This window comes from Suncus etruscus, chromosome 15 (genome assembly GCF_024139225.1).
Source record: "Suncus etruscus isolate mSunEtr1 chromosome 15, mSunEtr1.pri.cur, whole genome shotgun sequence".
NCBI classification, from domain to species: Eukaryota; Metazoa; Chordata; class Mammalia; order Eulipotyphla; family Soricidae; genus Suncus; species Suncus etruscus.
Window position 1 is genome coordinate 82,769,207 of NC_064862.1, and position 12,094 is coordinate 82,781,300.

At 57.8% G+C, this 12,094-nt stretch overlaps 1 protein-coding gene across 1 annotated transcript; it reads right to left on the minus strand.

The window, feature by feature from the left end:
* Positions 1-317: 317 nt before the first annotated feature.
* On the minus strand, positions 318-12,075 carry MED16 (mediator complex subunit 16). Its single transcript, XM_049789047.1, has 15 exons — positions 11,929-12,075; positions 9,967-10,125; positions 8,834-8,941; positions 8,364-8,533; positions 7,495-7,926; positions 6,328-6,433; positions 5,478-5,633; positions 4,224-4,435; positions 3,476-3,682; positions 3,098-3,308; positions 2,850-2,983; positions 2,562-2,754; positions 2,124-2,340; positions 1,296-1,379; positions 318-1,043 (listed from the first exon to the last, which is right to left on the minus strand). Exons 2-15 carry the CDS (start codon positions 10,097-10,099, stop codon positions 917-919), a joined length of 2,490 nt encoding a protein of 829 aa, XP_049645004.1. The 5' UTR covers positions 10,100-10,125; positions 11,929-12,075; the 3' UTR covers positions 318-916.
* Positions 12,076-12,094: the final 19 nt, after the last annotated feature.

Below are 12,094 nucleotides of genomic sequence, written 5' to 3' on the forward strand. Positions count from 1 at the left end.
GTTCCTGAGGCCATCCCAGATAGGGCTCTCTAAAGGGGGATCCCAGGTTAGGCTCACCAAGAGGGCAGGACAGGTGGGGGTGACCCCAGATAGGCCCTCTTAGGGCTACAGGGGTTAATGCACATCAGGCTCTGAAGGGGAGTAGACAAGACACTGTAGTACCCCCCCCTAAAGAATGGTTAAGACAGTGGCCAGGAAATGGCCCTGAAGCCCCTGACTGGGTAAGGGGCTTGCTGGCCGTCCCCTCCCCTGACAGCTAAGGAGCAGCTTTATCCTGCACTATCAGGCCCCTCAAGGCTCCTTCCAGCAGCAGCTACCACTTTCCCAGCAAAAGCTGAGGGTGCCATGGGGAGTAGGATCTTAGAGGGAGCAGCTAAAGGCTGGATCGGGGGGAGGGTAGGAGAGAAGATGAATATGGGAAGATCTCTCCTTAGTGGGACCCATCCCTTATGTCTGTGTGTACCTGGGTTACCTTCTTGCTACGAGAAAACAAAAACTGAGCCTGGTGACTGTGAGACCTTACTGTGCCCAGGATGTAGTGGATATGCTAGGGGCAGCGGAGGAAACTGAGGCAGCCCTGAGCTGACTAAAGGGCCTCAGCAGGCTGGAGCCACAGCACAGTGGGGAGGGTGCTCGCCTCGCTCGCTGCAGATCCAGGTGAGATCCCCACCACCCCACAGGGTCTCCCCAGCCCTTCCAGGAGTGATCCCTCCCAGACAGAGTACAGAAGCCAGAAGTCAGCCCTGAGTGCTGCTGGGTATGGCCCCAAAACTAGTAACAAAATCAAAATAAAATAAAAGGGAGAGACCCGGCCCTGCTGGCCCTGCAGCTGGGAGCAGCGTGTCTGGAGGAACTCCGAACTCCAAGGTGGGATCGGGGGTCCTGGGGTAGCCACCGAGGGAGAAGCTACTCCAGGTCACGGGCAGCCGAGGGGTAGCCGCCGCCACAGCCCCCCGCAAAGGCAGTTCTTGCTCCACCGCTGTTCCCACTGCTTTACGGCTGTGGCCTTGTTGGGCGAGTGCAGCATCGTGACGCAGCCACACCTGCGGTACAGGACAAGGCCGCTCACACCTATCCAGGTCCCCCGGAACCCCATGGTGTCTCCTGCCCAGCCTCACAGTGTTCATAAATCACCCTCCTTTCAGGGACATTTGTCCATTCCTGTCCCCGCCCTGCCCTGAAAGGGGGCACCCCTGGTCCCTCCCAGACCCAAGCCCACAGGTGGAGTCACCTGAGTTGTCCCTGCACCCAACTCCAGCACAGTCCCAAGACCTGGTGAGTTTGAGGGAACCCACCTGGTACAGGCCTTGCACTCCTCTGTGGGGTGTGCACCCAGGTGTACACGTCGCAGGTGGTCAATCTTGGGCTGGCCTGGAGCCCTGAGGGGGAGCGGGGTTCAGGGGGTCACGACCCGCACAGGAGGGGTCTCACACGCACTTCCCAGGGCTGGCTGTCAGGCTGTATAGTCTCTGTGTCAAAGTGTTCCCTCCACAGCACGCTTCTCCCCGCTCTGTACCTCTGTACCACCCTCTGGTATACCCCAGCACCCTGGAAGGCATTTCCTGCAGCTCCCAAAGGACCCAGATGGATCTTTTGTCTGGGTCCCTCTAAAAGTGGCTACAGGGTTGGTGATAGCACAGCAGGGAAGGCGTCTGCCTTGCCATAGGGCCTCCTGAGCCCTGCCAGGATTAATTTCTGAGCATGGAGTCAGGAGTCAGTCTTAAGTGGCATCCCAGGTATGGCCCAAATTCCAAAACAGGGGGTAAAACCTCATCATAATTCCTTTCCTGGCAACTCAGAGTGCTGGCCAATCTGCGGCCAGCAGAACCTTCCAGGCCAGGGATCCAGCGACGCAGGGCCTCAGATTGCAGGGAGGCAGAAAGGGAGGGATGAGGGAATTCTAAGTCTGTCCCAGTACCCCTAGCCCCCTCCTGGCTTCATAGAATATGGGTTCCCCTGACGTGGCATCTCCAGACACAACTCATCAAGCCCAACCCCAGCCATGGTCAGGGAGGGTGGCCTGGACTAGCGGGGTAGGAGGGGTGTCCTGTCTGCCTGAGGCCTTGGGGGACCCGAGGGTTGACTTGGGGATCTGAGGGGTTGGGGCACTCAGGCCCACGCACCTGAGCAGTCCGTCCAGTTGCAGTGTGGTGGCACTGCTGGGCAGAGCAGGCGCCCGGCCAAACTGCAGGCGCAGGGGCTGCTTGGGCTGCAGGCGACTGACCAGGCCGTCGCTGACAGGCAGCCAGTCCAGGCTGGGGATGAGCAGCTGGCTGGGTAGCAGGCAACACTCGTCCACCAGCGCCTCGTCCGGCTCACTGGCGGGGCCTTCATCTCGGCCTGGGGAGTTGGGGAAGAGCATTGGAGGGAACCCAGTAGGGCCTGGCACATGGCCAAACCAGGTCTGACCCCTCCACGGTTGTCCCCCAGCCCACTGGGATTTACTGTGCGCCTACACCGAACATGGAACCAGAACAAGCAGGCTGGCTACTCCCAGAGTTTATATTCTGGTGGGGAGACCAACTTGAAAGGGGGACTTATAATTTGGTGGGTGAACTTACAGCAGATCCAGAGCTTGGTGAGCAGGCGGAAGAGCAGAGACATGCTGTCCTGGGTGTCGGAGGTGGCCGTGTACACAGGCAGGCAGCTGGGTTTCAGCAGCCCCCAGATGCGGATGACAACCATGAGCTCCCGCAACATGCCCAGAGAGGTGCCGTCGCGCAGGAAGCTGTGGCCCGGGCGCAGTGGGGAGCCCTGTGGGGAGATGTGGGGCTGGTTGTGGGCTCCATCCTGGGGCTGGGCATGAGGGATAAACCAAGGGGGAGGATGCGGGGTATTGGAGCACACACCTGATTGGGGAGGCTAGCCAGCAGGTAGAGAACGATGTCGCCTACCCACTGTAGCAGCTGCTGGAGTGCCTGCAGCGTGCTCATGTCCAGCACGAACTCCTCCGTCTTCAGGTTGATCATGACCTTGTCGATATCTGTGAGGGGAGTCGCTATCAGGGCTGGGTGGGGTGCCCCCAGCTCGTGTCAACAGAGACTCTGATCCCCATCGGACCAACAGGGTCCCCTCACCCCCATCTCCCGGGCCCCACCAACATCTGTGATCTTGGAGCAGATCTCAGTGAGGCGGTCCCCAGGGCTCTTGTCAGGTGTGTTGAGGAAGTGGGGCCGCAGCAGAGACTTGAGCGTAGAGCTGATGGCAATGAGGAAGAGCTTGGCGTGGTAGTCGCACACGCGGGCCACCGTGCAGGGCGACAGCTTGCACAGAGATGCCTTCATGGCCAGAATTCGGGTGGACAGGACCTGGCATGGGAGAGAGGGACATTAAGGATTGTAGGGGAGTCCCCTGAGAATACACCACTTGGAGGCTGCTCTGGAGCGAGAGGGCTATGTCTGTTGCTCGGAGAAATGGGGGGGGGGGCCTCCTGGATGGGAGGTGGGCATACCAGTCCCCGGGACAGCGGCCCCACCTGTTGCAGCGCGGCATTCTGGCGTGTGTACTCCTCATGCAGCCGCTCCACCAGGCTCTGCACCATGCCAGGCTGCACGTGCAGCAGGATGTCCCACCAGTCGTAGCCCGTCACCATGCAGTACTCCAGCAGGAAGAGCAGGTGCCGCAGGGCCAGGTTCACCTCCAGCGCGTGGCCCATGGAGGGCGAGATGCGCAGCATGCTGAGCTGGGGACCAAGAGAGGGGAGAGGAGAGGGTTGTGCTGGGCAGAAGTGATGGGGTCCCCCCTCCAATTCATTCTCCACACGCCGAGTATACTTGGGCTCTGTAGTCAGATCCCCCAAAACTGGCTCTCAAGACTTGAAGCCTTAGCACCCTGGCTGGGTATATATTTTGGGGCAGGGACAAGAGGAGCCAGGGTAGAGTTGACAGAAGGTGGAACTGGAGGGCAGGGATGGGCGGAGCCTTGGATGGTGGGCGGAGCATGGGTGACAGGGTGGATGAGTCAGGGCAGTTGCCAGAGGCGAAACTGGAAGGTGGGTGTGGGCGTGGCCTGGAAGGTGGGCGTGGCCTGGATGACAAGGTGGGAGGAGCCAGGGCAGAGTAGCCAGGAAGGCAGAACTGGAAGGGGGGGCGTAGGCGGAGTTTGGGTGGTGGGTAGAGCTTGTTGGGTGGGTGGAGCTACCCAGTAGGCAGAGCCTGAACTTTGTCAGGTGGGCGGCCCCAGGCACCGCCTTGGGGCGGGACTTGCACAAGGGCCCCACCCACCTTGCCATGGTTGTCGATGCCCACGAGGGCCAGGGAGGTCCAGGAGAGTTGCATGGCCTTGAAGTGCACAGCGGGCCCGGTGGTGCGCGGGCGCTTCAGGGCAGGCTCATCCATAGCGCGCGGGGCGGCCGAGCTGTAGAAGATGGCCATGGACTGCAGCGAGAGCCGGTGCACGATGTGGACGCTGCCGTCGTGAAAGGCCAGGGCCAGCCCTGGGGACGAGGGGGCTCAGGCAGGTGTCCGATGGCGGAGCACCCCTCACTCCCACTGCTCACGGTCCCATGATGGGACTGCATACCCGACGACCCGGTACCAGGCGGGGCTCGACTGACCTGAGTCAGTGTGCAACTGCCTGCCTACATCCCAGGGCCAGCCCGGTGGGCACCCCAGTGAGAGCCAGCAGGGACATAGGCCCCTCGGGGAACCGACTCAGAGCAGAGGGCAGGGTAGTTGGTAATCGAGGGTGGGGCCCTGTGGGCGGTCACTGTGGCTCCCCTCCAGCCGCCCAAATCCCACCATTTGTCCACAGACCCATAGGTTCTGTGATGGAAAGGTGGGTCTGGGGCAGGGATGGCTTTCACTTATATTTTTTAGGTCACACCTTCCTGGCTCTGGGCTCAGGGATCCCTTTTGGTAGGGTCAGGAGCAACACTTATGGTGCAGAGGACTGACACTGGGTTGCAAAGCAAGCATAGATTCTGTTGTACTATTTCTATCGCTTCTTTTCTTTTGGGCCACACCCAGTGGTGCACAGTGCTGACTGCTGGCTCTGCACTCAACCCTAGAGACTCAGGGGACTTTATGGGATTCTGAGGATCAAACTTCCTACAGTCAATCGATTTAGCCACTCTTATTTTTTTTTTACTGGGGTGGAGAGCAAACCCTATACTGCTTGGGTTACTGCTTGGTCCCAACAGTGCTCAAGGGCCCATGCAGGGCCTGGTATCAAACTCAGGGCCTCTAGTATGGAAAGCCTGTGTCCAGGCTTCTGAGCCATCTCCTCTGACCCTCTTTCCTGTGCCTGATATTGGAGGTGGAACTTGGACTCTCAAGCATATAAGAGCTTTTCAGCTGAGTGGCTAGGCAAAATCTTTATGTTTCTGACTTTCCTGACTATGAGTGGAGGCCTGGAGCAAGCGGAGGCCCCAAGAGCAGTACCTCCCAGTTTGGGGGGGACAGGAAGTGGACACTTTGGGTCTGGAGATGGAGTCTCTGCCCTAGTGGCAGCAGGAGGCAGGCAGCTCGGAGTCTTACCCAGGCCAGGGTAGAACTGGGTGTCGCTGGCCACCTTCAGGTCTGTGTTGGTCAGCGAGATTGGTAGCTTGGGCAGAGCCACGGCGGACACGCGGTCTAGGTCATTTGTGGCCGACAGTATCCGCCACTTCAGAATCATGGGCTGTTTCTCCCCAACTGAAGTGGGATGGGAAAGAGGGGGACAGGAAAGGTGTGAAAGAGTGACAGTCAAGGGAGGCACCAGAGTCCTGTTCTCCAGCCATGCTTCACCCCCTTCTCTGATCTCAGCCCCTAGATTGCAGGAGCTCAGCCTCCTTACTGGGGATACAAACAATGACTAGTAAGTAGATTTGGGGTATTTTTCCAGATACTGCATGCACACACCTGGCCTAGTGGCCCCACCACACGCTGGAGATGTGTCTGAGAGTGGATACCCTAAAAGGGTTCTGAGAGTAACTAAGTGAATGAGAGACATGAGCTTCCCAAACCAATGTGTAAGGAGGTGTGGGAGGCTGATACATCTCAACCCCCACCCCTCAGATGAGCCTGAAGTGGGAGGTGTGGGGAACAAAGAGTTTAATTCCAGGAGGTATGGGCCACACCCGGTAGGGCTCAGGGCTCTGTGCTCAGAGCTGACTGACTCCTGGTGGTGCTTGGGGGACCTGTGTGGTGCCAAGGACTGAACCAGGGTCCACTGCGTGGAAGGCAAGCACCTTGACCCTGACTATCTCTATGTCCCCACTGGCCTGGTAGAGGACTCAGGATCCTGGTTCTATACTACGTGCTGGCAAAGGCAGGTCTGGGGGACAAGCATGACGGTGGTAGCGTCCCTGTATAGGTCTGCAAGGGCCGCCCAGGGCCAGACACTCACCCACGGGGGAGATCTGCTGGAAGATGTTGTTCACGGGGAGACCCTCCTTCCGCAGGGACCAGCATTCCACAATGCTGCTGGTCTGGCTGGAGGCACAGAGGAGCACCTGGAGGGGCACAGCAAAGGCAATGGGGGGTGTCCTTGCTGTGGGAGTAGGCAACAAGGGGCGGGATTTTGAGGAGGGCAAGGCCATCCCAGGGTAGGATCACTGAAGGAGAATGTGTAGAGCCATCTGAAAGATGGGTATGGGTGGGGCTATCTGGGTGGGTAGAGCAGGGGTGTGGTCAATTCTGGAGTTCGGGGAGCGACCCGTACTGGGTTCTAAATCTAGGTCTCAGGATTGTCTAGTTCAACATTCATCCTTCTATTCCCTGGGCTCCTGATGGTATCTCACAGCCCACCCAGCATCCCACCACCTTTTTTTTGTTTTTGTGCCACACCTGGAGGTGCTCAGGGGTTACTCCTGGCAGGCTCACGGGACCACATGGGATGCTGGGAATCAAACTGAGATCCATCCGGGTTTGGTTGCATGCAAGGCAAGCTATCGCGTGCTATCTCTTGGGCCCAATCCCACCACCTTTTATTTTATTTCTCTTTTTAGGGTTTCTTTCTGGGGTCAGTGGCCATCCCAGAAGTGCTATGAGGGGGATGGGGGCCCAGGATGGGCTTCTGAATGGTTCTAAGGTGCAGCACCTGCACTTAACCCTTGAAGCCATCTCCCTGCTCCTCTTCCCCCTCCTGGCAGCACTGCTGGAACAAGAAGGATGACTGGCAGGTCTTTAGGTGGGCAACACAGGATAAAAAAAAGAGTTGGACGAATAGCTCAGTGGGGAGAGTGCTTGCCTTGCATATGGTCAACCCAGGTTTGATCCCTGGCACCCCATATGGTCCCCTGAACACTACTAGAAATTAACCTTGTGTATCATCACAGGGTTATGGCCCCAAAACAAACAAACAATAAAACAAGCAGGGAGGTCTGTGAGTGCCTCAGACACATTTGGCATCTTGCTGATGCCCTCTTGAAACTCGGGACCATGCAAGTGGGATAAATCTGGAGGGGCCCAGAATCCCCTGAGGAGTGGGGAAAGGGTCTGAGTGAGAAAGGGAGATGTGGTGCAGGGAAGCCCTCCACATCAGGAGCCAAAAGGGTCCCTGGGGCCGACCGACCTGCTCTGACATGTCCCGGGCCAGGAACTTGAGGTGGGTGATGGCGGGGAACTTGTCCTTGCGGTTGAGGTCCGTGGTGCAGCGCATGAAGAGTGAGGGCAGGATCTCGGTGTCGATGCGGCACTTCTCGCTGACCACGCTCACGCACACCTTGTAGAACTGCACGGGTGACGCACTGCTGCCATCGGCGGTGGCCACCACAATGTTGCCGCCGCCCGTGAAGGCGATGTCGGCCAGCGCCACGCGGCCCCGAAGCCGGCACAGGCTCTCGGTGGAGGTCAGCACTTGCCCGCTGGGCTTGAGCAGGGACACGGTGACCAGGCCGCTGACTGTCACCGCGATCCAGCCCTCCATGGGTTTGCCGCCGAAGAGCGTGAGCGAGGGTGAGAACTTGACTCGGGAGAACTTCTCTCCGAAGCTGGAGGCCCCTGACTGTGGGCGGGAGCAGAGGGTGGGGGAAGAGGGCTAGGGGCTACGGCTTCAGTCAGGGGGTGCCCAGGGGAGAGTTCAGGAAGAGGACAGCAGCTTCTATTTATATAGTATTTGGTTTAGACGAGAGCAGCAACCAGTTAAGTGGAGGAGCCCTGGGAAAGTGGCCATCAGCTAAATGGAGGAATCAGCTAACTGCAGTGAAATGGGGACAAGGGCCAACAGTTAAATGGGGTGCACTAGGGATGGGGCCATCAGTTCATTGGGAGCATACTGGCGATGGGGATGGGGCCACTAGTTTAATGAAAGCACAGGGGTTCACTGACAGGTTGTTCACAGGCATGAGCGGGGCTCAGGGTTACAAGCCTCGAGGTTACTGGTGGTAGGCAGGAGATGCCTCCTTGAGTAGGAGGTCATGGGTTGTGTCCCCAGGCACCCACCTTCTCCACATGCAGAGCCAGCTTCACCCCATTGTGCAGCCAGGACAGAGCCACGATGGGGTCTCCCTCCACCAAGCTGCCTACGGGGCTCTCCCAGCTGTTGGCCAGGTGGTCAGCCATGCTCCAGCACTTGATCTGACCATCGGCGTCTGCCGACAGGAGCCGGGAACCTGCGGGAACACAAGCGGGTCACCAAGTGGCCTGGGAGGACACCAGCCCCTATGGTGGGACAGTGAAGGGGTGAGGCGAAGGCAGCTCCAGAAACAGCTCTGGAGATGGGAACCGAAAAAGAGTCTAACATGTGCTACTGAGTCTGAGTTCACAGACAGGTAGGCATTGTAGCTCCCAGCCACGTATGATCCCATAACAAGGATTCAGGGTACACGTGAGGGCTAACTCGACCAACCATGAGGGACCCCACAACCAGGTTTGTGGATGCAGTGAGCGTGGTCTGAGTCCTGTAGACATACCTGACTGGTCCCACTCAAGGCAGGTGATGGCCTCACGATGCTCTGAGGGAATGGAGTGCACGTCCCAGGGGTGCTCTGTGTCCAGGATGTGGATCCTGCGGGTTAGGTCTGCGGAACAGGGTGTCAGTGCCCACAGGGACACAGCCCAGCTCCACAGCCGTGGGTGAGCTGGGGTGCCCGAGAGGACCCTACATGTGCACACCCACGGGGTGACACAGGTCAAGGAAGAGGTGTAGGTGCCTTGCAGGGAGAGTGGCCACCCAGATCCAACTTCCCGCACAGCTACATCAAACTTGAGTTGAATTTGCCTCTTGGGCCACATCCAGGGGATACTCAATGCTGAGCATCTGCACTGGCTCTGCACTCAGGAATTACTCCTAGAAGGCTTGGGGACTATATAGGGTGCCAGGAATTGAACTGATGTTGGCTATGTGCAGAGCAAGCAACCTCCTGGCTGTGCTATTGCTTCAGCCCCATCACCCAGGAGCATTTTAAAATAAAGCAGGGGGTGGGGGTTCTGGAGTGATTGTATAGCAGGGAGGGCTTTTGCCTTGAGCACAGCCAACCCAGGCTAGATCCTGGCATCCTTACAGTCTCCTGAGCACCAGCAGGAGTGATTCCTAAGTGCAAAGCCAGAATAAACTCCTAAGCACATCTGGGTGTGTTCCCAAAAGTTCCAAGTCAAACAGAGCTGGATCAATGGTACAGCGAGGAAGGCACTTGCCTTGCACATGGCCAACCCAGGTTCAATCCTGGTACTGTTTAGCATCCCCTAAGCCCCACCATGGGTCACTCCTGGGCATAGAGTCAGGAACATGCTCTGAACATGGCTGGTTGTGACTCAACAGCACCCTCTCCCCCAAAAAAAGCACAATGGTGACATGTAATGTTTCCTCCTCAGCAGACAGGATGCTTGTCACCACGTTCAAGCCTGTGTGGTGTCCCCTCATACCACGGCCAGCCCGTGCCCCTTGCCTGCAAGGTTGAGGCTCTCAGCACCCCAAGTGTAGTGAGGAAACCCTAATAGCGCTGGTGGGCAAAAGGGGGTTCCCCAGATTCCCTCTAAGTCCCGTGACAGGTCCTGTGGGGTTGGGGGATGAGGGTTTCTAAAGCGAGGGGGAGGGGAAACACACCCTGGTCATCGTTCCGGAGGTCTGTGGTGAAGGCAATGAGGTTGCGGCAGGACCAGGCACAGACCAGGGGTACAGACGGGCAGTGGGTGGTCTTGGGCCATTTTTCCCACTCGCAGACATAAGCCAGGTCCATGGCGGCTCCAGAGGACGTCTGGGCTCCTGAGAGGGGGAAGATCAGTTAAGCTTCATGGGTGCCCTAAGTCTGCCAGCCATGGGACACCACGGGGAACCAAAGGGCCCCCATGCCTTTGCCTTGTGGTTCTGGTGAACAGCATCTCCAAGGAAGTGAATTTCAGGGAGAAGAAACACGGTGAGCAAAACTGCAGAGGAGAGAAAGGGCTGGAGCGATAGCACAGTGGGTAGAGCCTTGCAAGAGGCTGACCCAGGTTTGACCCATGTGGTCTCCCAAACCTACCAGGAGTAATTTCTGAGCACAGAGCCAGGAGTAACCCCTGAGCACTTCCATGTGTGACCCAAAAATGGGGGGGGTGCAAAGGCTCCCTTAGCCTGGACATCTAAGAGACAGTATAGAGAGGAAGGCACTTATCTTTTTGTTTGTTTGTTTGGGTCACACCCAGCAGCCTTTAGGGGTACTCCTGGTTCTATGCTCAGAAATCGCTCCTGGCAGGCTCAGGGGACCATATGGGAACCCGGGATTCGAACTACTGACAGAATGCACTTAACCTGCTCCTGGCCAACATTGATTAATCCCTGAGCCTAGAGCCTGGAGCACTTCCCAGTATACCCTGGTCCCCCATTAATAAAAATAAAACAATCAAGGAATGGCCTCAGGATCCCTGTAACAGGAATGAAGGAGTGATGAAGCAGGGGACAGAAAAGAGGATATAGGGCAGATTCTGGATGTCCTGGATTTCTGCCTCCAGTGGAAAAGAATAAAGTAGGGTTGGTAGTGCCTCCTGGCTGCTGGATGTTGCACGGTGACCGGTGAACAATGAAGAGGGTAATGGAAATTAGTTCATGCTGGGGCCATCTGAAGAAAGGAGCCACGAAATGCTCGGGCATCCAGGGCTGACCTTGGCAGGAGAAGGAGGTCTGGGGCTTACTGCATTTACCAATAAAGCACTGCAAGGTGGAGATATGGCACAGGAGGGGAGGTACACGGTTAGCATGGAACCTGGAGCCTGCTTGGTTCCACCCCAGCACCGTATAGGGATCAGAGCACCCAAAACAAATAACGGTACGTGCCCTCCACTCACTATAGTCGATTTTCTTCCACTGTCAATGAAGCCCAAAGAGACCAGGATTAGTTTCAACAGGTGAAATAATTTTAGAACCCTTGGCTCTGCATGCAAACCTTTTCTACATACCCGGAGATGCTCAGGGGTTGTGCTAGGATCAAACCTGGATCGGCCACGTGCCAGGCAAGCACCTCCTCTTGCTAACGCTGTAGCCCCACTTTCATAGACTTTATAAACTTTATGCCCAAAGGCCCTCCAGTCCCATTCCCAGCCATCTTTACAACCTTGCTATCAGGTCCCCAGGTTTAGTCTAAATTCTCAGCCACCCCGTCCGGAAACCCCACAATGTCTTGGCCCCTGGGCCCCTGTGCCCCACAAACCGAGGTCCTTTCCCGTTAACTTCAAGCCCCGCCCACAACACAGGCAAAAATAATTTGCATGCCCCGCCCACCCACACGTGACCCGGAAGTGATCTTCCAGCCCCACCCACAACAAACTCCAGACCCGTCCCGATCTCCCCGGTTATCAGTGCTCCGAACCCTACTCCACCTGAGGCTTCACTCCCAGTTTCCACCAAAACCCCCAGACTCCGCCCACCAGTGTCTCCAGGCCGCTACCCAGCAGCCTTTGCTCCCTAGTTCACCTCTGACCCCCAAAAGCCCCGCCTCCCCAGTCCCCGCCTTTTCCGGGTTTTGCTCCCCTGGGGACCATCCGAACCTCCAACCCCCGGCAGCGCCCCGGCGGGCGCCATTCCCGCGGTCACCTGGCCAGCCCGCGCGTAGAGCGCTCTCTGAGCGGAGCCTCCACCGCCGTAGCGCTGGCGCTAACGCAGCGGCTCCGGCGCCGCCATCTTCGCCTGAACCAATGAGATGCGCGCGCAGCGTGCTGGCAGCTTCCTAGCGACGCCGTGGGCGACTCCGGCTCCGCCC

What these genes read in the sequence shown, in the direction of transcription:
- MED16 (XM_049789047.1), bottom strand. Translation starts at nt 10,099, where the DNA reads ATGGACCTGGCTTATGTCTGCGAGTGGGAAAAATGGCCCAAGACCACC. An exon ending in AGAATGCCGCGCTGCAACAG is followed by an intron (nt 3,309 to 3,475) that starts GTGGGGCCGCTG and finishes CTCCCATGCCAG; the next exon opens with GTCCTGTCCACCCGAATTCT. An exon ending in CAACTGGACGGACTGCTCAG is followed by an intron (nt 1,380 to 2,123) that starts GTGCGTGGGCCT and finishes GCTCCCCCTCAG; the next exon opens with GGCTCCAGGCCAGCCCAAGA.